Below are 23,769 nucleotides of genomic sequence, written 5' to 3'. Positions count from 1 at the left end.
TTGGAAGGGACTCTTCGCCGGCCCACTCTGATGTGTGGGTCGTGCGGTACTTGAACTTCATAAAAGTCAGCAATGCCTTCTTCTTTGGGCCGCACCGAAAGCAACACAAAGTCTTTTGTGACTCCTTCGATGCTTCAACTTCGTCTAGAGTCGTGCTTCTTTCTTCTTCAAGAATCTCCATGGCTGAAAATTCCTGAAACCATTTCCAACACAAAACCATGAACATACCCATTCCATGTAAAGTGAAGGGAGAAAATCTTGTCTTCTCTAAAGACTGTGTATGCAATGTAGATGAACATAGAGATGGAGTGACAACCCGTTCATCAAACACATGCAAACAATGAGATCGAATCTTTTCTATTTGATCGAAATCAATCAACTGTGGCAAATCACAATGGAAATGCCCATGCTTGGTGCTCATACTTTCATGTGCTCGTTCGGACACTGTGTCATGCCAAGGAAGAGACATGGAATGTGACTTCCTGACATACATACTTTTCAGCTTTTCATGAAAAATCCGCATACATTCGTGCTCATCCATGAGAGAAACGTGCTCAACATACAATATGTCATGCCTAGAAGAAGGGATCACATAACGATGCTGACGAAAATACAGGAAACGATCACGAATGAAACATTCGAACAATGCGTGCGTATCAATCATGCGAACACATAATACTTCCTATGAGGGTTCTTTGGACCTAGGCTCGAGAGCCAAGATCGGTTCTTCTTGAATGATCGAATCGTCTTGTGGGGGTTCTTTGCACCTCGACTCGAAAGCCAAGATCAGTTCTTCGTGATTGATCGAATCTACAACGAGGTTAGCTTCGCTAGAAAAAGCATCCACTAACACATCATCCTTGTGAACAATCACATCATCTTCATGCAACTCATCATGCTTGTGAGAAATCACATCTTGATCATGCAAATCATCATGCTTATCTTTGTCATCCAAATCATCATGCAAATCATTATCAATCAAATCATCATCATGCTTTACACAATCATGCAAATCCTGTGTGTCATGCTTTGGAGAAGAAGAGACTGAGAGAGTCTTCTTTTCTCGAATCTCTTGCATCGGTGCCTGAACTTGAGAAAAGAGTCGCAACATCTCTTGCATTCGTGCTTTGTTCTCGCGATAAAATCTTGCTTCTCTTTCTTTGGTCTCGTGATCAAATTTTGCTTCTCTTGCTTTGTTCTCTCGATCAAATTCCGCTTCTCTTGCTTTGGCTTTCAAGCGTGCTTGCTCGTTCTCACGCGCTATGGCTGTCATTCTTTCTTGGTACTTACGCTCGATAGCTGCGATTCTTTCTTCGCTTTCTAACTTCCTGTCCATCATCCTCTTGTCGAAAGCCTCCATAGGAGTTAGTGCAATCCTTGCCGTAGATGGTGAAGGGTGAGGGTCGGAAAAACCTCCTGGTGGGAAAATTTCTTCTTCGCCTCTCTCATGCTCATCACCTCCAAGCGAAGGATCCATTCTGCTTCGAGTGATGATCATTCTGAAGTTGTGGATTCTTGTGGTTCTTGGGGTCTTGAGTTCTTAAGTTCACGAGGAACTTGGGTTCCTGCGCATCTTGAGTTCTTTAGGTTCTTGAGGTTTTCGTTTGCTTGCAATCTGTGTTTCAAAAGGATCTTCTCTTCAACTGAGTTCTACTCTTTTCCGCGGGCGCACCCCTTGACGGCCTTGCGCTCACACCAAGGTTGCTTTTTCCCACCTCACGTCGATTGGCCGGCCGCTAAGTGCACGGTCCGCTCTCAATGAGTGAAAAGAGACACAAGGGGAGGCTGGACAAGCCCTTTTTCCTGGGATTCCTGTCACTCTTCAACAAAACACGATTAGGAATAGACACGCCCAAGAGAAATTGGGTTCGTGCGACCTCAACAAGCAAAAAAAATTCTTGTGGTTCTTTCCTTGAGTGATACAGAACACTGCCAAAGCTCTAATACCAATGTTAGGTGCAGCGGAATGATTGTTTGCGCTTTGCTCAAGATGAGTGCTCCGAACTGTGCTCAAGGTTCCTTTTGGTTCTTATGGAAGGGAGAGCCTTCTGTTCTTAATGAAAAGTGCTATGATCACAACAAAGTGAATGGACACTGTGCGTACAAGTGTATGAGACTGAGAGATAGAGAGAGAAGAGAGATACGACACCAGAGACGTTGTAAAACCCTCCTCCGAAGGCCCCACTCTCGTCGGCGAGAGTGGTCTACTTATGATTGCACAATCTGGTACAACTGAATGCATGTGACTGATGCAAGTCTAGGCTATGTCGACGATGACGACGGTGGACCTAAGGGCTGAAATCTGCAATCTTTCTACTGCTGTCCAAAACCGCTATGGGCTGAAATCTGCAAATCTTGTATCTACTGAATTCTGACTCTGTGTCGATGACGATGTCGATGGCGACAATGCGACGACGACGCGCTAAAAACGCAGATGCTGAAATCTGTGTTTTCCGGGCTAAAACTGTAAACCTTCCCGAAACTGACCGTGCGGCGAGGAGCTGCTGCGGGAAGGTGAGATCTGCGAGGTTCGGGACTTGATCTACGATGTCTAACTGCTGAAAACTAAAAACGCTGGTCTTGTGGCTGATTCTGTCGCGCTAGATCTGCAAAACGCTGAGGTTGCTGGCAAATGCAAAAACGCTAGGGCTGAAAATCTGTGTTTCTGTCACCGTGGCTCTGCAAATGCAAAATGCTAGGGCTGATCTGAGGTCCTGCTGTCGCCGGAATCTGCAAGTGCAAATCGCTGGCTGATCTGGTCCAAAAACGCTAGGCTGTTGCAGTTGGAGCAAAAACGCTAGGTCACTTGGGGGGTTCTGTTGGGGTTCTGCTGAGAAGGTGCCTGTTGAGCATGTGCTCCTGTTGCCTCTTCTGCCATTTAGTGCTAACTTGGGTTTGCTTATACTTAGCAAAATTGCCCTTCCTACTTTTGTTGGAAACTCACTTAAAAATAATAAGTGAAAAATGTCAAAAATAGGGAAAATAGGCTAAATGCACTGGAAAATTCCCTAACTGATTCTAATGGATTCTGACGGGAATGCTTATGATCATGCTGTGTGCAACCAGAGGATATGCATCTATACTAAGTGACTGGGCATGCACGATCTTCGAATAGACTCACAAAAGTGTCAAATCACTTCTAAATCTAAACGGACTGGACTTACTGAACCCTGATCATGCTGTAGCTTGTCTACGGACACTTAGGGTTGGATGTGTCACGTGACAATCATCCTTGTGAACAATCACATCATCTTCATGCAACTCATCATGCTTGTGAGAAATCACATCTTGATCATGCAAATCATCATGCTTATCATTATCATCCAAATCATCATGCTTATCATTGTCATTCAAATCATCGTGCTTATCATTATCATGCAAATCCTGTGTGTCATGCTTGGGAGAAGAAGAGACTGAGAGAGTCTCCTTTCCCCAAATCTCTTGCATCTGTGCCTGAACTTGAGAAAAGAGTCGCCAGAACTCTTTGTTGTGTCGATCGCTCTGTTCTTGTCTTGCTTTGGCTTCCTTTCTTGCTGCTTCTCTTTCTGCTTCTCTTTCTGCTCTTCTTTCTGCGTGTCTGCGTTCCATTTCTGCCATTCTTTCTGTATGTCTTGCTTCGCGTTCTAACTTCCTTTCCATAAACATCTGGTCCAACTCCTCCATAGAAGTTAGTGCAATCCTTGGCGTTGCACTCTTGGCGTAGATGGGTAAGGGGGAGGGTCGGAAAAACCTCCTGGTGGGGAAAATTCTTCTTCGCCTCTCTCATGCTCATCACCTCCAAGCCAAGTATCCATTCCGCTTCGAGTGATGACCATCCACTGAAGTCGTGGGTTCTTGTGGGTTCTTGTGGTCTTGGGTTCTTAAGTTCACGAGGAACTTGGGTTCTCGGGGGTCTTGGTTCTTGGGGGTCTTGAGGTTCTTGGGTTCTTGAGGTTCTTCTTTCGCTTGCAAACCGTGGTTGAGAAGGATCGTCTCTTCACCCGAGTTCTACTCCTTTCCATGGGCGCACCCCTTGGCGGCCTTGCGCTCACACCAAGGTTGCTTTTTCCCACCTCATGTCAATTGGCCGGCCGCTAAGTGCACAGTCCGCTCTCAATGAGTGAAAAGAGACACAAGGGGAGGCTGGACAAGCCTTTCTTTCCTGGGATTCCTGTCACTCTTCAAAAACACGATTAGAAATCGACACGCCCAAGCGAACTTGGGTTCGTGAGACCGCAACAAGCAAAAAAAATTCTTGTGATTCTTGTGGTTCTTTCCTTGAGTGATACAGAACACTGCCAAAGCTCTGATACCAATGTAAGGTGCAGCGGAATGAATGTTTGGACTTTGCTCAAGATGAGTGCTCCGAACTGTGCTCAAGGTTACTTTTGTTCTTATGGAAGGGAGAGCTTTCCGTTCTTAATGAGAGAATGCTATGATCACAAACAAAGTGAATGGACATTGTACGTGCAAGTGTATGAGACTGAGAGATACACAAAGAAGAGAGATACGACACCACAGATGTTGTAAAACCCTCCTCCGAAAGCCCCACTCTCGTCGGCGAGAGTGGTCTACTTATGATTGCACAAACTGGTACAAACGGAATGCATGAGACTGATGCAAGTCTATTGCTATGTTGACGACGACGACGGGGATGACGAGGCCGACACTAGGGCTGAAATCTGCAATCTTTGATCTACTGTCCAAAAACGCTATGGGCTGAAATCTGCTGTTGCCGAAAAACGCTGATTTTGGGGCTGTTTTCTGATGATCTTTCTCGCTGAAAATCTACAGGTTTAGGGCTGAAAACTGAGGTTCTTAAAAGCTGAAAAATGATGGTCCTTCCGGGCTGAAACTGCTACTCCTTAGGTGCTAAACTTGATGGTCTTTCTACTGTGGCAATGGCTGAAAACGCTGATTAGTTGCAGCTTTGCCAGCTATGTTGAAAACTGAAAACGCTATGCATGGAGAAAAAAGCCAGGCATGGGGGTTGCTTGCGGTGAATACCTGTTGCAAAAACGCTAGCTGAGGAAAGGTCCTTGCTTGGCGATGATGCCTTGTTGCAGAAACGCTGAGTTGGATGCTGATGAAGAAAACGCTAATGCTGAGTCTTGCTTGGAGGGGAAAACCGCCAAGGTCTTGCTTGAGAAGTTGCCTGCTGAGCTTGGCTCCTGTTGCCTCTTCTGCCATTTAGTGCTAGTTTAGGTTTGCTTATATACAAACTTACTCAATTTGCCCTACCTACTTTCCAACAAAAGTCACTTAAAAATAATAAGTGAAAAATGTCAAAAATAGGTAAAATAGGCTAAATGCACTGGAATTCCTGTCACTCTTTAAAAGCACGATTAGGAATCGACACGCCCAAGCGAACTTGGGTTCGTGCGATCGCAACAAGCAAAAAAAAAATCTTGTGATTCTTGTGGTTCTTTCCTTGAGTGATACAGAACACTGCCAAAGCTCTGATACCAATGTAAGGTGCAGCGGATGAATGTTTGAACTTTGCTCAAGATGACTGCTCCGAACTGTGCTCAAGGGTTCCTTTTACTTACGGAAGGAAGAGCCTTCCGTTCCGCAATGGACACAAACAAAGTGAATGGACAGAGTGAATGGAAGTGCATGAGACTGAGAGATAGAGAAGAGAATACGACACCAGAGACGTTGTAAAACCCTCCTCCGAAGGCCCCACTCTCGTCGGCGAGAGTGGTCTACTATTGATTGCACAAACTGATACAAACTGAATGCATGTGACTGATGCTAGTCTAGGCTAGATCGATGACGACGACGGGGATGGCGAGACCGATCTAAGGGCTGAATACTGACGCTTCTATCCGCTGTCCAAAAACGCTGATAGGCTGAATCCTGCGGCTGAAAACGCAAGAGAAAACGCTACCTTTGCTGGTCTTTATGGCTAAGAGCTGCAGGTCTTTAGGGCTGAAAACGCCATGCATGTGGGCGATTATGTAATGCTGAAAAACGCCAGCCAGGGGGGGAACAAAAGCCTAAAGGAATCGCCCAAGGCTGAGATCTGTTGCGATGATGCTTGGATAAAAAACGCTAGGGCTGGGACTGTCTTTGCTGGCGATGCTTCATGAAAAACGCTAGCATGGGGAGTCTTCTGCTTGGAGGGAAAACGCCACCAAGGGAGGTCTTGCAGAGAAGTTGCTTGTTGAGCACCAGTGCTCCTGCTACCTCTTCTGCCAATTAGAGCTAGTCTAGGTTTGCTTATATAAAACTTACTCAATTTTCCCTACCTACTTTCCAACAAAAGTCACTTAAAAATAATAAGTGAAAACATCAAAAATAGGGAAAATATGCTAAATGCACTAGAAAATTTGCCTAAAAGGTTCTGATGGATTCTGATGGGAATGCTTATGATCATGCTGTGTGCAACCAGAGGATATGCATCTAATCTAAGTATCTGGGCATGCACGGTCTGCGAACAGACTCACAAAAGTGCTAGATCGCTTCTAAATCTAGACTGACTGTACTGACTGAAACCCTTGTTATGAAGTAGCTTGTCCACGGACACATAGGGTTGGATGTGTCACGGGACAGGGTTCCTATCCAGGAACTGTATATAACGATGTCGCATACTGGCCCCTCACATCAGGAGAAGTAATCACTGGGGGAGGGGAGTGCTCATGAAAGAATCGCCATGCCTCTCCTAAGTCTCTACTCAAGAACAGCTGATACAAGTCTCGCTCCATCTAAGCCTAATAAGCTTGTTTCTTCCGTCACACAAGGCGTCGAGAAGCCATCCGAGACTGTCTGTACGTGATGACTCCTAAAAGAAGATCTCTTTGAAGATGAGCTCTCATCTCTCTCCACACCTCATCGTACCAACTATTATGGGGCATGCTCCCAGAATGTCGCCTCCGACCCAGCTGAGTGTGTGGGTATGCCTCAGATGCTGCACCATGCAGTGTCTCTGTCACGTGACACATCCAACCCTATGTTTCCGTGGACACACGTGACACATCCAACCCTGCTTGTCCGTGGATAAGCTACAGCATGATCAGGGTTCAGTTCAGTCTAGCCAGTCTAGAATAGGAAGTGATCTGGCACTTTTGTGAGTTTGTTCGCAGACGATGCATGTCCAGACACTTAGATTAGATGCATATCCTTTGGTTGCACACAACATGACCATCAGATTCCAGTCAGATCCCATCAGTAGCATTTTTACAGTGCATAGACTTATTTTCCCTATTTTTGACATTTTTCACTTATTATCTTTAAGTGACTTTTGTTGGAAAGTAGGTAGGGCAATTTTGCTAAGTTTGTATGAGTAGAAACCTAGCGTTAGCACTTTCTGGCAGAAGAGGTAGCAAGAGCACCGCTCAACAGGCAACTTCTCAGCAAGAACCCCCCCCCCCCCAATCAGCAAGGCTAGCATTTTTGCATCTACAAGGACCTAGCGTTTTCTTCTACAGGCAGCCTGGCGATTGTTGCACAGCAGATCAGCCCCGGCAGCAGCAAGACCCATCAAGAAGCCTAGCGTTTTGCATTTGCAGGACAACCGGCAGCAGCAGGACCAATTTCAGCCCTAGCGTTTTTGCATCAGCATAGCGTTTTGCAGTTTCACCGCGACAGAACATCAAGCAACCCCATCGTTTTCAGTTTTCAGCCTTTAGCACTCGCAGAAGAAGTCCCGAACCTCGCAGATCTCACCTTCCCGCAGCAGTTCCTCGCGCACGGTGGGATCCATCGAAGTTTGCAATTTCAGCCCAAAAAAACACATATTTCAGCATCTACGTTTTCAGCGCGTCGTCGTTGCATCGTCGCCATCGACATCGTCATCGACATAGAGTTAGAATTCAGCAGATAAAGATTTGCAGATTTCAGCCCTTAGCATTTTCAAATTTCAGCCCATCTTGTCGTCGTCCTCATCGTTGGCAAGTCCAAGCATTGTAGAGATTTGTGCAATCATAAGTAGACTGCTCTCGCCATAGAGAGTGGGGCCTTCGGAGGAGGGTTTGACAACATTCTGGTGTCGTATTCTCTTCTGTCTCTCTATCTCTCAGTCTCGAGCACTTCCATTCACAGTGTCCATTTACTTTGTTTGTGTCCATTGCACTCTCTCATTAAAGAACGGAAGGCTCTCCCTTCCATAAGTAAAAGGAGCCTTGAGCACAATTCGGAGCACTCATCTTGAGCAAAGTTCAACATTCACTTACGTTGCACCTTACATTGGTATCAGAGCTTTGGCAGTGTTCTGTATCACTCAAGAAAAGAACCACAAGAACCACTTTTTTTTTTTGCTTGTTGCGGTCGCACAAACCCAAGTTCGCTTGGGCGTGTCGATTCCTAATCATGTTTTTGAAGAGTGATAGGAATCCCAGGAAAGAAGGGCTTGTCCAGCCTCCCCGTGTGCCTCTTTTCACTCATTGAGAGCGGACCGTGTACTTAGCGGCCGGCCAATCGACGTGAGGTGGAAAAAAGCAACCTTGGTGTGAGCGCAAGGCCGCGAAGGGGTGCGCCCGCGGAAAAGAGCAGAACTGGGGTGAAGAGAAGATCCTTCTCTAACACAGATTGCAAGCGAAAGAAGAACCGCAAGAACCTCAAGAACCTCAAGACCCTCAAGAACCCCAAGAATCAAGACCCACAAGAACCCAAGTTCCTAGTGAACTTAAGAACCCAAGACCACAAGAACCCACAAGAACCCACGACTTCAGTGGATGGTCATCACTCGAAGCGGAATGGATACTTCGCTTAGAGGTGATGAGCATGAGAGAGGCGAAGAAGAATTGTCCCCACCAGGAGGTTTTTCCGACCCTCCCCCTTCCCCATCTACGCCAAGGATTACACTAACTCCTATGGAGGCTTTCGACAAGAGGATGATGGACAAGGAGTTCACAGAAAGAATGGCAGCCATAGATCGTGACTACGAAGAAAGAGTGGCAACGATAGAGCGTAAGTACGACTTGGAAGCCAAAGAAAATCAAGCCAAATTGGATCGCGAGAAGAAAGAAAGTCAAGCCAAATTGAATCGCGAGAACAAAGAAAGAGAAGCAGAATTTGATCGCGAGAACAAAGCAAGACAAAAACAGAGCGACCAACACATGAAAGAGTTCTTGCGACTCCTTTCTATTATGCAGGTGCAGTTTGCACAGAATCAAGAAAAGGAGACTCTCTCAGTCTCTTCTTCTCCAAAGCAAAACACACATGAAGAATTGCATGACAATGATGAGCATGATAGTTTGAATGATAATGATGAGCATGATGATTTGGATGACAATGACAAACATGATGATTTGCATGATGATCAAGATGTGATTTCTCACAAGCATGATGATTTGCATGAAGATGATGTAAGTGTTCACAAGGATGATGTGTTAGTTGATACTTTCTCTAGTGCAGCTAACCTCATTGCCGAGACAATCAATCACGAAGCACCGATCTTGGCTCTCAAGCCTAGGTCCAAAGAACCCTTACAAGAAGTACTATGTGTTTGAATGATTCGTCAGCACGCATAGTTTGAGTGTTTCATTCGTGATCATTTCCTGTATTTTAGTCAGCGTCTTTATGTGATCCCTTTTCCTAGGCATGACATATTGTACGTTGAGCACGTTTCGCTCATGAATGAGCACAAATGTATGCGGATTTTTCATGAAAAGCTGAAAAATATGCATTCAAGGAAGTCACATTCCATGTCTCTTCCTTGGCATGACACATTCGTAGAAAGAGCACAAGAAAGTATGAGCACCAAGCAGAGGCATTTCCGTTGTGAATTGCCACAGTTGATTGATTTAGATCACCAAGACAAGATTCGATCTCATTGTTTGCGTGTGTGTAGTAAACGTTCTGGCACTCCGTCTACTTGTTCATCTACATTGCATGCACAGTCTTTTAGGAAGCCGAGATTTTTTCCAGTCACTTTACATGGAATGGGTATGTTCATGTTTTTGTGTTGGAAGTGGTTTCATGAATTTTCAGCCATGGAGATTCTTGAAAAAGAAAGAAGCACGACTCTAGACGAAGTTGAAGCATCGAAGGAGCCACAGAAGACTTTGTGTCGCTTTCGGTGCGGCCCAGAGAAGCAAGCATTGCAGACCTTTATGAAGTTCAAGTACCGCACGACCCACACATCAGAGTGGGTTGGTGAAGAGTCCCTTCCAGGATTCCGGATGCTATTCGCAATCTCCCTCGACGCCATACAGTTCGGTACCAGTACCTCACTTAGAGAAGTAGGGGATGTCACGTGACACATCCAACCCTATGTGTCCGTGGACAAGCTACAGCATGATCACGGTTCAGTTCAGTCAAGTCAGTCTAGAATAGGAAGTGATCTGGCACTTTTGTGAGTCCTATCGCAAACCGTGCATGTCCAGACACTTAGATTAGATGCATATCCTCTGGTTGCGCACAACATGACCATCAGATTCCAGTCAGATCCCATCAGTAGCATTTTTACAGTGCATAGACTTATTTTCCCTATTTTTGATATTTTTCACTTATTATCTTCAAGTGACTTTTGTTGGAAAGTAGGTAGGGCAATTTTGCTAAGTTTTAGTATAAGTAGAAACCTAGCGCTAGCACTTTCTGGCAGAAGAGGCAGCAGGAGCACCGCTCAACAGGCAACTTCTCAGCAAGGCTAGCGTTTTTGCATCTGCAAGGACCTAGCGTTTTCTTCTACAGGCAGCCTGGCGATTGTTGCACAACAGATCAGCCCCGGCAGCAGCAAGACCCATCAAGAAGCCTAGCATTTTGCATTTGCAGGACAACCGGCAGCAAACAGGACCAATTTCAGCCCTAGCGTTTTTGCATCAGCATAGCGTGTTGCAGTTTCACCACGACGGAACATCAAGAAACCCCATCGTTTTCAGTTTTCAGCCTTTAGCACTCGCAGAAGAAGTCCCGAACCTCGCAGATCTCACCTTCCCGCAACAGTTCCTCGCCGCACGGTGGGATCCATTGAAGTTTGCAGTTTCAGCCCGGAAAACGCAGATTTCAGCATCTGCGTTTTCAGCGCGTCGTCGTCGCATCGTTGCCATCGACATCCTCATCGACATAGAGTTAGAATTCAGCAGATAAAGATTTGCAGATTTCAGCCCGTCTCATCGTCGTCCTCATCGTCGGCAAGTCCAAGCATTGTAGAGATTTGTGCAATCATAAGTAGACTACTCATGCCATAGAGAGTGGGGCCTTCGGAGGAGGGTTTGACAACATTCTGGTGTCATATTCTCTTCTCTCTCTATCTCTCAATCTCATGCACTTCCATTCACAGTGTCCATTCACTTTGTTTGTGTCCATTGCACTCTCTCATTAAAGAACGGAAGGCTCTCCCTTCCATAAGTAAAAAGAACCTTGAGCATAGTTCGGAGCACTCATCTTGAGCAAAGTTCAACATTCACTTCCGCTACACCTTACAGTCTCAATCAATAAAGTGGTGCAGTCCTCCACTGAGAGACCAGGACTAGCTGTGCATAGACGGCTATAAATTTCCTTTGTATAAACCGAGTCGGTCTCTAGTGTAAATGTACAACGGGTATGTGACCTGCCTCCTGATGTATGGGCTATACTATACTGAAATGAAATGGACAATGTCAAAAGAGCGTGATCCATTGCTACACCCCACTGGTCTGGCTCCCACTATGAAGTCATGAATACAAGGAATAAAGCTCAAATGTGCCATAACATAGTCCACTGTATTGGCCCCATGTTTGTGTGGAAAGCATGTGAAACCGACTGCTCTAGGAAATCGTTGTAAGCCATTAAGTATGGCTAACCCATGTGTGGTCGTCATCTCCGTGAGGTATCTCCCATACTCCGTCTACTCTCTATGATGTGAGCATCTGTCAAGACCCAAGTCACCCACATCCACCTCTCTAAGCATCTCATCTAAAGTGTCGCAGAAGACTGTCTGAGAGTTGCTCGTTCGGGCATTGAAGTCCCCTAGAAGGATGATATCACCATCCTTAGAAAACTCCCATATATATATACCTTCATAAGTTCAGAATAGTCTGAACTCACGAATTATAAGAGGGACTCATAAAACTATAAAAGCAAGGACACAAGAAAAGAAAAGAAAAAACCAAAACAAAAACAAAAACAAACAAACTAAATCACTTTGTTTGCTACGAAACAAAACTAGATAAAACAAAACATTATTAACTTTAAAAAGTTTTTAGAAACGGCATGCGTAAAATAAGTTGACGCAACTTACTTGTGGCTTAAAATAAGTACTCAACTTAAAGCAAAAAAGGATAAGACATCTTAAAAACTTAATCTTAAAAAGAAATACTAGAAGCGCTAGAGATTAAAACAACAACATAAGGTGTTATTAAGTCAAACAATAAGTGGGCTTTTTAGCTCCCCACTTCTATTGAATTTACTACTGATTATCTTGAACATTCCAAAGGAAGAAACATTAAAAATAAACTTACTACGATGCAAAAATGAACAAATGTTTTTCATGATTCTTTTGAATGAGTATCCTTTTTCAACTAGTAAAGAAATAAGATGGCAAGATTGAACAACAAAAGCAGATTTACTAGAATAAAGACGAGAAAATCTAAATAGTTGAGAGCAAATGACACCGTACTTAGCTAAAAGAGATATGTCCGAAGAGGCATACACATGATATTTAGATTGGCATATTCTGGTTCAAGGCGCTTATCATAGATATCTACTTCTAATCCCAAGGGAGTCTGAAAAATATTACAATCTAAAAAGGCACAACAATCACTATTTGTGGTACAGTTAAGTTCACAAAACTCCTTAGGATAAATTCCTCCACCTACAGAACTCGAATTCAAGTACATAAAATCTTGAAAAGAAGAAACGTCAGGAATAAAAAGCATCTACAAAGCCGTCTTACATTGCATAACTTGTGCAAAAATATTGGGCAAGTGTTAGCAAGGACAAGACGCTCCATAAAATCAAACTCATAAGTAAAAAGATAGAAATTAGCAAAAAAAACAGCACAATTGGTGCCCATAGGGATACCAATTGTTTGCTTGAAAAGAGAGTCGTCGATGGTTATATATAAATTGTCCAGAAGAAAATCTAACCAAGATATAATGTCGATGTCATCTACAATCCTGGTGAATCTCTTTCTTCCTTTGTCTACATCTACATTCTTACTTTTTAGCCATAAGAAGTCAAAGTTCAAGGCTAATTTTCTACTAGCAATGCCTTGTACCTATCCTTCTCAAGCTTGTACGCAAAAACTTTTGAAATAAGGTACTTGACTCTAAATTTAAGGTCCTCCAAATTTAGCTTCGTGTATAGTGTTGTAAAGTCAAAAGTTTGGAAACATAAAGAAGAAGATTTCTCCTTAAGACTTCTTGAAGAGTTCAAAAACTTTATAACAGGAATCACACCTACTGAATCATTTAAAATCCAACTTGAATTGGTAGGTACGTCTGCTTCCTTTAGTATATTTTTCCACAATTCATTTACGCTAGGTAAAAGGGCTTTGAAACAATAACTAAGCCATTTGGAAACCTCGGTCAGATAGGTGTTACAAGAAGCAGCTATAAATCTAAGCTTTATAGGGTTCTTGTGGAACTTCCAAACGGTATATAAAAAAGGTAATTTAGGTTGGCACTTGAAACCAAAAGACTTACAAAAGTCTTGATGTTTCAAGATAACCTCTTGCATCGAAAGATCACAATCATTGTAAGTCTAAGAGTTTACTTCACCTAACAAGCATTCTAATAGAACTTTTTGCACGTAACAATAAAGTTATTAGAGCACTTATCTACGTAAGAGATTACAAAATCACGATGAAATTTCCTAAGAGCATCACGATCAGAAGAAGATAAGCTATTCCTTCCTGAAGAAACGTTCCTAGAGCAAGATGCTAATTTCAAAGAAGCTTTCTTGAGGACTACAGACTTCCAATAGGTAAAAACACCTTGAACTCCTAAAGACTCCTCAAACTTTATTACGAAACTAGAAATTCCTTTCTCTATGGCTTTGAGAAGGCAAGAGTCATTTGAGGAAGGGAGCCTGTATTTAGTACCTCTTGAGACTTTCAAGGAATCCGAAGGAAGAATAGAACAATCGGTAGTAACTACATGACCCAAAGCTCCATTTACGTAAGAAGAAAAGGCAGTTTTACTACGAGGGCAATCAATACTTGAGATTGCTAGCCTTTCTTGCTTTTTAAGATTACGTCCGATGTCACTATAGTTCAAAGAATTTTTTTTTTCCGAGAAAAAGATCCTTCTATTAGTTACTGAAACTGCCCATAGGGCTACAACCACCTCTTCAAGAGAGGGCTACAACAACCATGGTGGGAGACTCCCAATGAAAAAACTAGTATATGTACAATGGGGCTAAATCAAGAGATAGGGGGAGGGAAGAGCCACACAGGTGGTCGGTACTGCCATCGGAGTACACCCTGGACTATGGTGTAGAAAGGCCCAGGACACCAGCGTCGAAGGAAAGCCTCGCGGCGCTCCGCTCCCGCATGCGGTCGGAGCTGCCTTGTAGTCCCTCAAGCTGTCCTCTGAGAGTATGGATCAGCTCTAGCCAAAAGTCACGAACAGTCTCTGTTGGTGGCACAAGGCGAGCCTCAAAGATGCGGAAACAGCAGGCCCGCCAGATGAACCAGAGTGTCATGCCACTGATGAGCTCCCAACACTCCTCTCTCTCACTGCACCACTCCTGTGGAGTAAGCTCTGTGGCAGGCTGGAGTGTAGGTCGCCCCTCCTGCATCACTATCATCCTGCTCGTGGAAGATAGCTCAAACTAAAGTGCCGGGCCCGTGAGGGTGGACCAAGCCGCTGTCCCCCAAGTGTACTGTCGAGCCGTGGAGAGAGCAGGCATCAGCCGAAGAACTCATAGCCACACCTGCTGGGGCGAGGGACATTACCAAAGACAGTGACGCTGACTCTCCACCAAATGGTCACAAGCTGCACATGCGGCCAAGAGACCACTATGCACTAGCCAGCTCCCTACTGTTGTAGCTCTGTGTGCGACCAGCCACTGAAACAAGGTGACTCGCCTCGGTTGTCTAGAGTCCCACAACCTCTCCCAAAAGGCTGCCAAGAACTCAACTGTGAGACCCTCCTCCTGCCAATGAGGTGTTGTAGTTGGGCGGGTCTCTCTCTGTGTTGCTAGTATGTGACATCCCAGTCGAACAATGTACTGAAAGAACGGGACTCCTGGGTGGTCTGCAGAGGAGAAGGGGTCCCTCCATAGCCACTCACCAGGATCCCACTGTACTCATGCCAGTGGACAACACTCCCAAGCCCACAGCCTCCAGTGTCCAGTCTCAAGAGCTGTTGGGTCAGGGTCTATGACGCAAGTCCTCCCACAGATGCCCACTACTCGGATCCTCTGAAAACAGCACTCTGCTACCTGCGGGGCCTCTACTGCAACTCGCTGTAGGCGTCCCCCACCCTGAAGCTCGAAGAACAGGATTGGGACAGTCTCTGAGCAGGCCCTGACTGAGATGAGAACCTCCACTCGTGTGAAGGCTCCCATCCACCGGGGTGCTACCGGCTCGAGAGACGTAAGCCACTCAGCTGGAACTGACTCTGAGATGTCCTGACACATGCTCTACACCCCTCTCATGCCCTGTAGCTAGAGCCCCTGCACCTCCTCTGACAAACCTGTGAACTCTAGCCAGTCACCTAGAGAGCGCGCTGGGCCTGCTGCCATGGGACCCCAGGAAACATGAGGCCGACTACCAACCAAGTGGCCTCTCTGAGTGCTAACCATGGGGTTCCAGACGAGGGGCTGCCGTAGGCGCTCCTCCGTGCACGTCGGCTGTCTCTGCTCCAGGCCACGCCGTAAGAGCTCCCAAGATCGAAGCAAGCTCACAGCGAAGCGGTCCTCCAGTCTCCTTCTCAAACCAACTCTGCGCATCTCTGTAAAGATTCATCTGGTCGAAGGTTGCCAAGGGCCTCCTGACTGAGGCACCCTAGCACGAAGCCGCTGTGTAGCAAGAACTCCTTCCAGGGCTCCTCACCTGGAAGAAGTTCTCTGACGATGAACTTCCCAAGAAGGGCTCTGCTTTGCTGTGCTGGATCAATGATCCCAAGCCCTCCCTGTGAACAAGGAAGAGTGATGACCTGCCAAGCCACCTTGGCTCGGGCTATCTGAGTGTCACGTCCTAACCAAAGGAAGTTCCTGATCAACCTCTCTACATGGCTGATACAAGAACTCGAGAAGATCCAGCAGGAAGTGATGTACCACATAGTCGCCAACAACACCTGGTTGGCAACTACTACTCTGCCAACCAAAGAAAGTCGTGCTGAGCTCCAATGTAACAACTTTCTCCTCATAGACAGGAGAAGGGGAGCAATCTACTGCTCGGGAGACAAGTCCAACCCAACCTGACACCCCAAGTACCGAATTGCAATCCCTAGGGGAATCCACCTGAAACCCTCTCCTGGCATCCAATCTGGCACAGGAGCACTACCAACCGAGAAAGCCACTGTCTTTCTCCAGTTGATCAATGCGCCCGATGCACAACAGAAGGTCTCCAAAGCCTGCTCACATCTGTGAAGGTTGGCCTCCTGGCCATCTAAGTACAAGGCTGAGTCGTCGGCAAACTCAGCGTCCAGTAGCTCATCTCCTCGAATAGGGAGTGCTAAGCCTCGTAGACCAACCTACTGTGACACCAAAAACCTGCTCATCGCCTCCGCATAGAACAGAAAGAGGAAGGGGGCAAGAGGACAGCCCTGTCTGACCGAACGTGTAAGCATTAAGTGATCACCTCTACCTCCTACCAACAGTACCTGACTATGAGCCTGTCTGTACAAGGCTGGCACCCCTCTGATCCAAGCATCTGAGAAGCCCATCCTGCGTAGAGTGCCCTCTAGAAAGTCCCAATCAACTCTGTCGTATGCCTTCTCAAAATCGAGAAGAAGAATCACGAGGTCCTCACCACGTAGCCGTGCCAAGGCAGAAGCCTCCCAAAAAGTAAAGATGTTGTCAAGGATACTGCGTTCCTTGACAAAACCTGTCTGGGTCCCATGTATAAGGCTCTCTAGAAGTGGTTGAATCCTCAAACTCAGAGCCTTGGCAAGAATTTTGTAGGCTGAGTTGAGGATGGTGATGGGGCGCCACTGTCAAATCTCATCCAAGGAGCCACCCTCCTTGGGAATGAGGTAGACCAGGCCCTCGCTCATGCTATCAGGCATCACTCCTGTATATACTAAAAAGCACTACAGAGATCTAGGCCAAGCAGGTCCCAGTACTCCAAGAAAAAACTGGGAGTCAACCCATCCTCACCTGGACAGCTACCACGGGGGAGGGCCCTAAGAGCCGTGTGCAGCTCCTCAAGCTGAAGTGGCAGCTCTAGCCTCTGACACATCTCCTCAGTCACAAGACAAGGCATCTGTGCCCAAACCTGCTCCCTGCATGCATCCTGACGCTCTGACTGGGGCTCTGCAGTCAGTAACTCACGGTAGAAGTCAGTAGCAACTGCACGCATATCCTCGGGCTCAGAAGCAACTGACCCGTCTGGCCTCCTCAACTGACCGACCTTGGCATGCGAGTGTCGAGGTCCCACTGCCTCAAAGAAAGCATCAGTCACTCTATCACCCACCTGAGTCCACTGAGATGCCTGTCGGTGGAAAGCAAACTCATGTCGTCTCTCCTCTGCGCTAGCAAGCTCCTGTCGAGCCTATTGTAACTGCTCCTCAAGCCAAGGACTGTATGAATGTTGCTCCTGCATCCTCTGTAACGAAGCAATGCCCCGTCTGAGACGTTGCTCCGCCTCTCTCGCTGCAGCCCAGCGAGCGAGAGACTCCTGAAGAAAAAAATGGCTAATATGAGCTAGGCCTGAGGCCACTCTGTCATCAGCAGGAGAATCGTGTCTGTCCCTGCCCTCTGTCCAGAGAGCCTCTACCCTCTCTTTGAGTGTTGAGTCCAACAAGACCCTCTCTGGGATGCAAAGCATCGTGCTCCCACTCCTCTGCCTGTCTGCCATTGTGAGGATCACTGGTGCATGGTCCGAGAAGGAGGTCCCTGCCATGATGCCCACTGACCCTCCCAAGTCACTGAAGTGTTCACTAGTGTAGAAGCAATATATCCGCGATAGATTCACTCCTCCCACTCTGCGGTCCGATTGAGAGAAGGCAAGACTGTCTGGGGGCCTCACAAAACAAGAGTGGTGCCACGCATCTGAGACCCTCAGAGTCATACAAAACCTCTCCCAAGCTGCCAACTCAACTCCATGCACAGTAGCATGGCTGCCACCAATCCTGTCAGAAGGGTCCTGCAACATGTTGAAGTCCCCTCCTATGCACCAATGTTCTGCCTGCGACAGAGACTCAACAATCTGTGACCAAAACTCTGCACGAGCACTCGCCACATTGGGCGCATAGATGTTCAGGAAACCCACTAGGCCACCCTGAACCTGCATAGTAATCCACTGAGCCCTGCCTGGCACAATAATCCCTCTGCCAACAATGGCCTGCTGCAATGAGTCCGCAATAGTCATACATACCCCACCCTGGATGCCTCCAGGTCCAAAAGCAGCTGACCAAAAAGTGTCATATCATCCACGCAAAAGCTGACCACATCACCGAATGCGGCTCTCACACAAGTGGTGCTCCTGAAGCATAAGGAGATCAATCTCTCCTCCCACAAGGCAACGCTGAAGCTCCTGACGCAATCGGCCCCGCTGACACTGAAACTGGGGCCCACCTAGTCCCTGCACGTTCCATGAGACGATCCTCATGGGGAGCGAGAGAGAACAGATGCTGCCGCAGCAGCTAGACGGGCTATCTTCGAGGCTTGCTTGGATGGGGAGTAATCCGCATCCGAGCGTCCTCTAGATAGGCGTGACTGCAACGAGTGCCTAGCCCAAGCCCAAGCAGAGCGAGCCGTACGTAAAGCAACCTCCTCTGTCCAAGAGTCGTCATGAATGTTTACATAGCATGGCAAGCACTGTGTATCAGCAAAAAGTAAACCACAATGTGCCTACATCCTGCTGAGTCTGGAGGTGTCACCGCAAACTTGGCCAATGGCCACAAAGTCTGTAACATGTCTGTAACTCCTAGTTCTCCCATGTGGTGAGAGAACTCTAGGACCTATGTGTGCAACCATCTCAACACTGAGTCGAGAGTCCACTCTGTCTGGGCCCTGCCGCAAAGGGGGAAGGAGAAACCAACTGCCGAGTCCAAGGCCTCTGTCCCCCTAGCGGCAAGGAACAAAGCATGGACCCTAAAGCAGGCAGCCTCATGGTCTGTTGAGGGGTCGCCAAGAAAGCAAGTGAAACCGTAGTCGAAGAAGTCCCATCGGCGCCAGATGTCGATGCTCGTCAGACCACGAGGGATAGCTGTAAGGGAAGATGTATGTACCTGCAGAGGGGGCCGTAAGAAAGGTTGACCCTCTCTCACTAGGCGACTCGTGGCAAACGCTGCCAAGAGATCTCCTAGCCGCCGGAGATGGCCCTGCCCCCTGGGTCGACTGTGGAACTGGAGTAGGAGGGGTGGGAGAGGGAGCTAGGGGAAGCGGTGGAGAAGAGGGGCACGAGGGGGCGACAGAGGCAGAGGGGCGGGGTGAAGAAGCGGCGGGAGCAGGAGGCGGGGGGGAGTAAGAGGAAGAGGGGGGAAACTCTGGGGGGGGAGGGGCTGTCAAGGGTGAAGCTGGGGTGGGGGCTGGAGAAGGGACCTCCTCCTGCTCAAGAGGACCAAAGCGGTTCCCCGTGGGAACCCACTGCTGCTGAGTAGGCGCCTAAGGGCCACTCTGAGTGCCAGGCTGACGCTGTGGCCCCTGACGTCGTCTACCACGGGTCTGCTGCCATCCCTCCTCCGCTGGAGCCCCAGGCTCAGAGGGTGGCTCTACATGTGTGCGCTGTCTCTATCTGTGGCTGTTGGCCAGCCCTTGCAGGCTGGGGCTGAGGCTGTGCTGTAGGTCGAGGCCTCCTCTGCGGACAAGCCTTCGCTAGATGGCCCATCTGTCGACAAATGAAGCACTGGTTCGGGAGGCCCGAATACTCTACACTCTGTCTAAACCAACCCCCACTCCCCCGAAACAAAAGAATAACCTTCGGGAGCGTGTGAGTGTCTCTGACCAAAACTCGAACTGAGGGAATGCCAGCCGCCTTGGCAGCTACTGAGGCTGCCGTACGAGGTGTCTCCAGGACAGTCCCAATGGCTGAGCCGATCCTGGATAGCAGTGGTAAGTACTCCCTCCGCAAACCCGGAAAGCAGACCGAGATGGGGATGTCTGCCTCCTCTACTAGAACATCCGAAGCAGGGTCGAAACCATGTCTCCACTGTCGAAAGTGGGCACGTGCTACTCGGATGGTCAGTGGACTCATGGCGATGACCTTGGACGCCATCTCGGAGGTCTCAAACTCGATCTGATAGTAACCTCGTCCGAGAATCTATACGTCCAAGATCTTGCCCACCTCTGCGAGAAGGCGGCCCTGGAGAAGGTCACGCAGCTCTCCTCTGCTAGGTCGGGTGCCAAGAATCTTGCAGATGACAGAAGTCACCTGCAATCGCTCTACCTCTGCGGCTAGGCTCGCTTGCTCTGTCGGCGAAAGAGCAAGTCGAATGGTGGGCTCAGCGGGGTCGGGCGAGTCCCTCTGTGGCGGAGCAGGAGCCTCCATCTGTGTCTACTGCTGTGGCGAAAGAAAAGGGCGACAGGAAAATTCTGCAACTAGATGCGCCGAGCACTACCCCAAAAAATCTTTGTGCTGCAAGTGCCAAATTGCAAAAAGCCACCGGGAAGAAGGAGAGCGGGGGTGCGGGGGCGGCAATGGCGGGAGCACAAGGGGGGGGGGGGGGGGTGCGGGGACGGCAAAGGCAGGAGCACCGGCTGCAACACGCGGGCAGGGGCAGCACGAAACAGGGCAGCACGCGGGCGAGCATGGGAGGCGAGAGGGGGTAGGTTGGGTAGCCGGGGGGGGCAACGAGGGCTGGCGGGCAGCGCGGGGGGGATAGCAATGGCGCAGCGGGAGATATAGCAACAGTGAGCGCGTCATCGAGACCAAAAAGTTACAATGCGGTTCAAAGCTTTTTGTCCTTAAGTTTTCACATATTTGAAAGCTCCAACGGGATAGTTCCATACCTTTCTCACACAAGGACGGAGAGCATCCAAAGCTTCTTGAGATCTCAAAATAGAGCTTAATCCAATCTTGTCTAAGTCAAGGGAGGTAAAGATAGTTATCAACAAATCTTTCTTTCCAACCAAGGGATTTTTCAGATTAGGACACTTGGACTTCAGAAATTTACCTAACAATACTCGAAGTTGAGTACTATGAGACTCTCTTAGCTCCAAATCTTCATAAGAGTAGTTCTCACGGGTATACAAGAGCTTAAATAAGATCCTTATATTATACCTTTCAAATAATTTATAAGAAAACGAACCCAACTCCATGGCTCTAGATAGGTAAATCAATCTCCCATATATCATCATCTAGTATAGAGAAAGGCGATTGTCCTCTGGGTACAGCATATAATGACGTACTTGGGGAGGAAGTAACATATGGCAATGTATAGAAATCGGCTTGTGTCAACTCTCAGCCTCACCCGCATGTATCTAGCATGATCATCTCTCCGTACAATATGTAGTAGTGGCTGTAACTCCTCCCTAAATAGCACTGCTACTCCTCTTGAACCTCTACTCCCATGCTCAGATCTCGTAACTGTCCTGTGGGTTGTCTCCCATTTGTATCCCACCACGTGTGGCATAAGTTGTCCAAGGGCCTGATGAGTCTCTGAGAAGAAAACCATGTCTCTCTCTCTGAAACTGTCCTCAAACGCACCAACTTCCAACCTCATAGATCCATTACAATTCCAAGTAGCCATCTTAAGTGTGGTCCCATAGGTCTCACACCGTCATGTAGAGTGCCGCTCTACAATCACAACCCGACCATCTCTGTAAAAGGCTCTCTTTCCCTTCTCCCTTCCCGCCGCAATCTCTGGCATTACCTCTCTCATATGCGCAATCTGTGAGAAAGTGATATCATCACCGAGGAAAATACCTGTCTTCTTGAGAGTAGGCCTCTTTTTCAGGAATTTCTTCTTCTCTTTCAAAGAGGGAAAGCGTAGTATGAGAGCTCTCTCTTTTGAAGATTCTCCCGAGCCACCACTCTTCTTGCCTACTCTCCATGCCTTTGTGTGAGAAGGCTTGTCCACCCCCATCATGGATGTGAGGATTGTGACCTCTTTTTCCACATTGTTTATGTCTTGAGGCCGGTTACCCTCACATGTAGAGCCCGCATCTCTTCATTTGTTCCTCTTCGAGGGTCATGTTAATAAGAGAGGGTGTACAAGGAGCTTCCTTACCTTTCCCTTTCTTGGTGACCTCAATCCATTTTTCGGCCGCTTTTACTTTCTTTTGTGTTGTAGAGATGACCGCGGCCCATGACTTCTTCTCCTCATCTTCCTTGATAATCCAAGAGAGAGAGAGAGAGAGAGAGAGAGAGAGAGAGAGTTGAACCAACCAACCTTGGCAAATGAATTGTGATGATACAATGGGGGCTGAGGGTTGCTTATATAGCAACCTCAGTAAATTGCCCTACCCAGACTTTGACAAATAAGTAAAATAAATACCTAAAAGCCAAACTAAATAATGGAATCACGTTGGCCAGTTCACTTGAGATGTCAAAACTCTAACAAGATGATCCCACCTGTCAAATCCACTATCATTATACACCGTAATCAAAGTTGTAGCCGATGGATGCTAGCCATGTCAACTATCGGAATACAGTTGATACCCGCAACTTAGAAGGCACACCTCAACACTAGGAATCCCTTCAACGTTTGACACATCAGCATCGAGAATTTTCCTCCTATATTGTGCGCCATGTCACCGCCCTGCAGCACAACCTGATCGGCCACCTCCCCTGGACACTTGACAGTCGGGAATGGTAGTGCACAAACCATTCCCATAATTAATTTCTTGTTTGAAAGGCACATTCTAGTGATGAATATTACATGAGGAAATTACAACAAATTACACGTTGTGTGAGTGTGTGTGTGCGTCTCTGAGTCGGAAGTAGAGTCTTACCGTGGAAAGGGAGGGCCAGGAGCAGGTCCAAGCCGGTATCCAGAAGGAGAGTACCTCACCGTGATGGAGGGAACCTGCCCAGACACAGGCAAGGATGACTGTAACGTGCCACACAGAATGGCATCCGCCTCTCTTAGAATTGATGGGAGGAGACTGAGCTCTTCTGCTCCAGTCTGCCATCAAGCATCCGCACCCGAGATTAAAGCGTCAGCTCCTTCAACTTTGACACACACAGAGTACCAACAAACGAATTTCTTTTTGGCATGCTGAAAAGGGTCAAATTTATAGAATTTGGTACTTTTTGGCCTGTCCCAAAGGGGTGAGGCCTTGGTGATGCTTTTCCTTTTTGCTAATGAAAAACAAAGCGATTATTTTAAACATGATTTTATATTTTTTTTAATTTTAAAATTTTTATGGGAACATGAAGCTAGCTAGTGGTTATTTATTTCATTTTGTGGATGAGATTTTTGAATAAGATCTTAAAGATATGCATAAAATATGCAGCCCACAATATCTTATGGGGTGTCATCGAATGAGTAATATCTCAGTGATGAGCTGTCAGACAACGAGGAAGGGGAGGGTTCAAACTTCAGACTGCCCACAAGGGAATTGGGAGGGGCATGCCACATACATGTATGATGGCTCCCTGCTATTCATTCAGCAGAGAGGCTTTCTTGTTGAACCTGCCCAACAGGCGACAAGCCCCCACCCCTCGAAAATCTGCAAGCTCCATTCACTTTTCATCACAGAAGGTGGAGAGACGCTTCCTGACAAATCAAGAGAAGTAGCAAATGGCAGTCGTTGGATTATAAAGTCATCAGCTCTTGTCTACGTTGGTTGTGTGCAGTGTGAATGGAGGAG

At 47.2% G+C, this 23,769-nt stretch overlaps 1 protein-coding gene across 1 annotated transcript in view; it reads right to left on the bottom strand.

The window, feature by feature from the left end:
• The window catches only part of LOC147441698 (Calcineurin-like metallo-phosphoesterase superfamily protein), a 74,407-nt gene extending 51,228 nt beyond the window's left edge, over positions 1–23,179 (bottom strand). The window contains exon 1 of the mRNA XM_086483247.1: positions 22,909–23,179. Coding sequence (XP_086339373.1) covers positions 22,909–23,088 — 180 coding nt within the window. The 5' untranslated portion in view covers positions 23,089–23,179. The remainder of the gene's footprint in view (positions 1–22,908) is intronic.
• Positions 23,180–23,769: the final 590 nt, after the last annotated feature.

The sequence above is a fragment of the Adiantum capillus-veneris genome, chromosome 15 (genome assembly GCF_014529385.1).
Source record: "Adiantum capillus-veneris isolate H3 chromosome 15, ASM1452938v2, whole genome shotgun sequence".
NCBI lineage: Eukaryota > Viridiplantae > Streptophyta > Polypodiopsida > Polypodiales > Pteridaceae > Adiantum > Adiantum capillus-veneris.
Note: the sequence above shows the minus strand (reverse complement) of the source record. Positions and strands in the feature narration are given on the sequence as shown.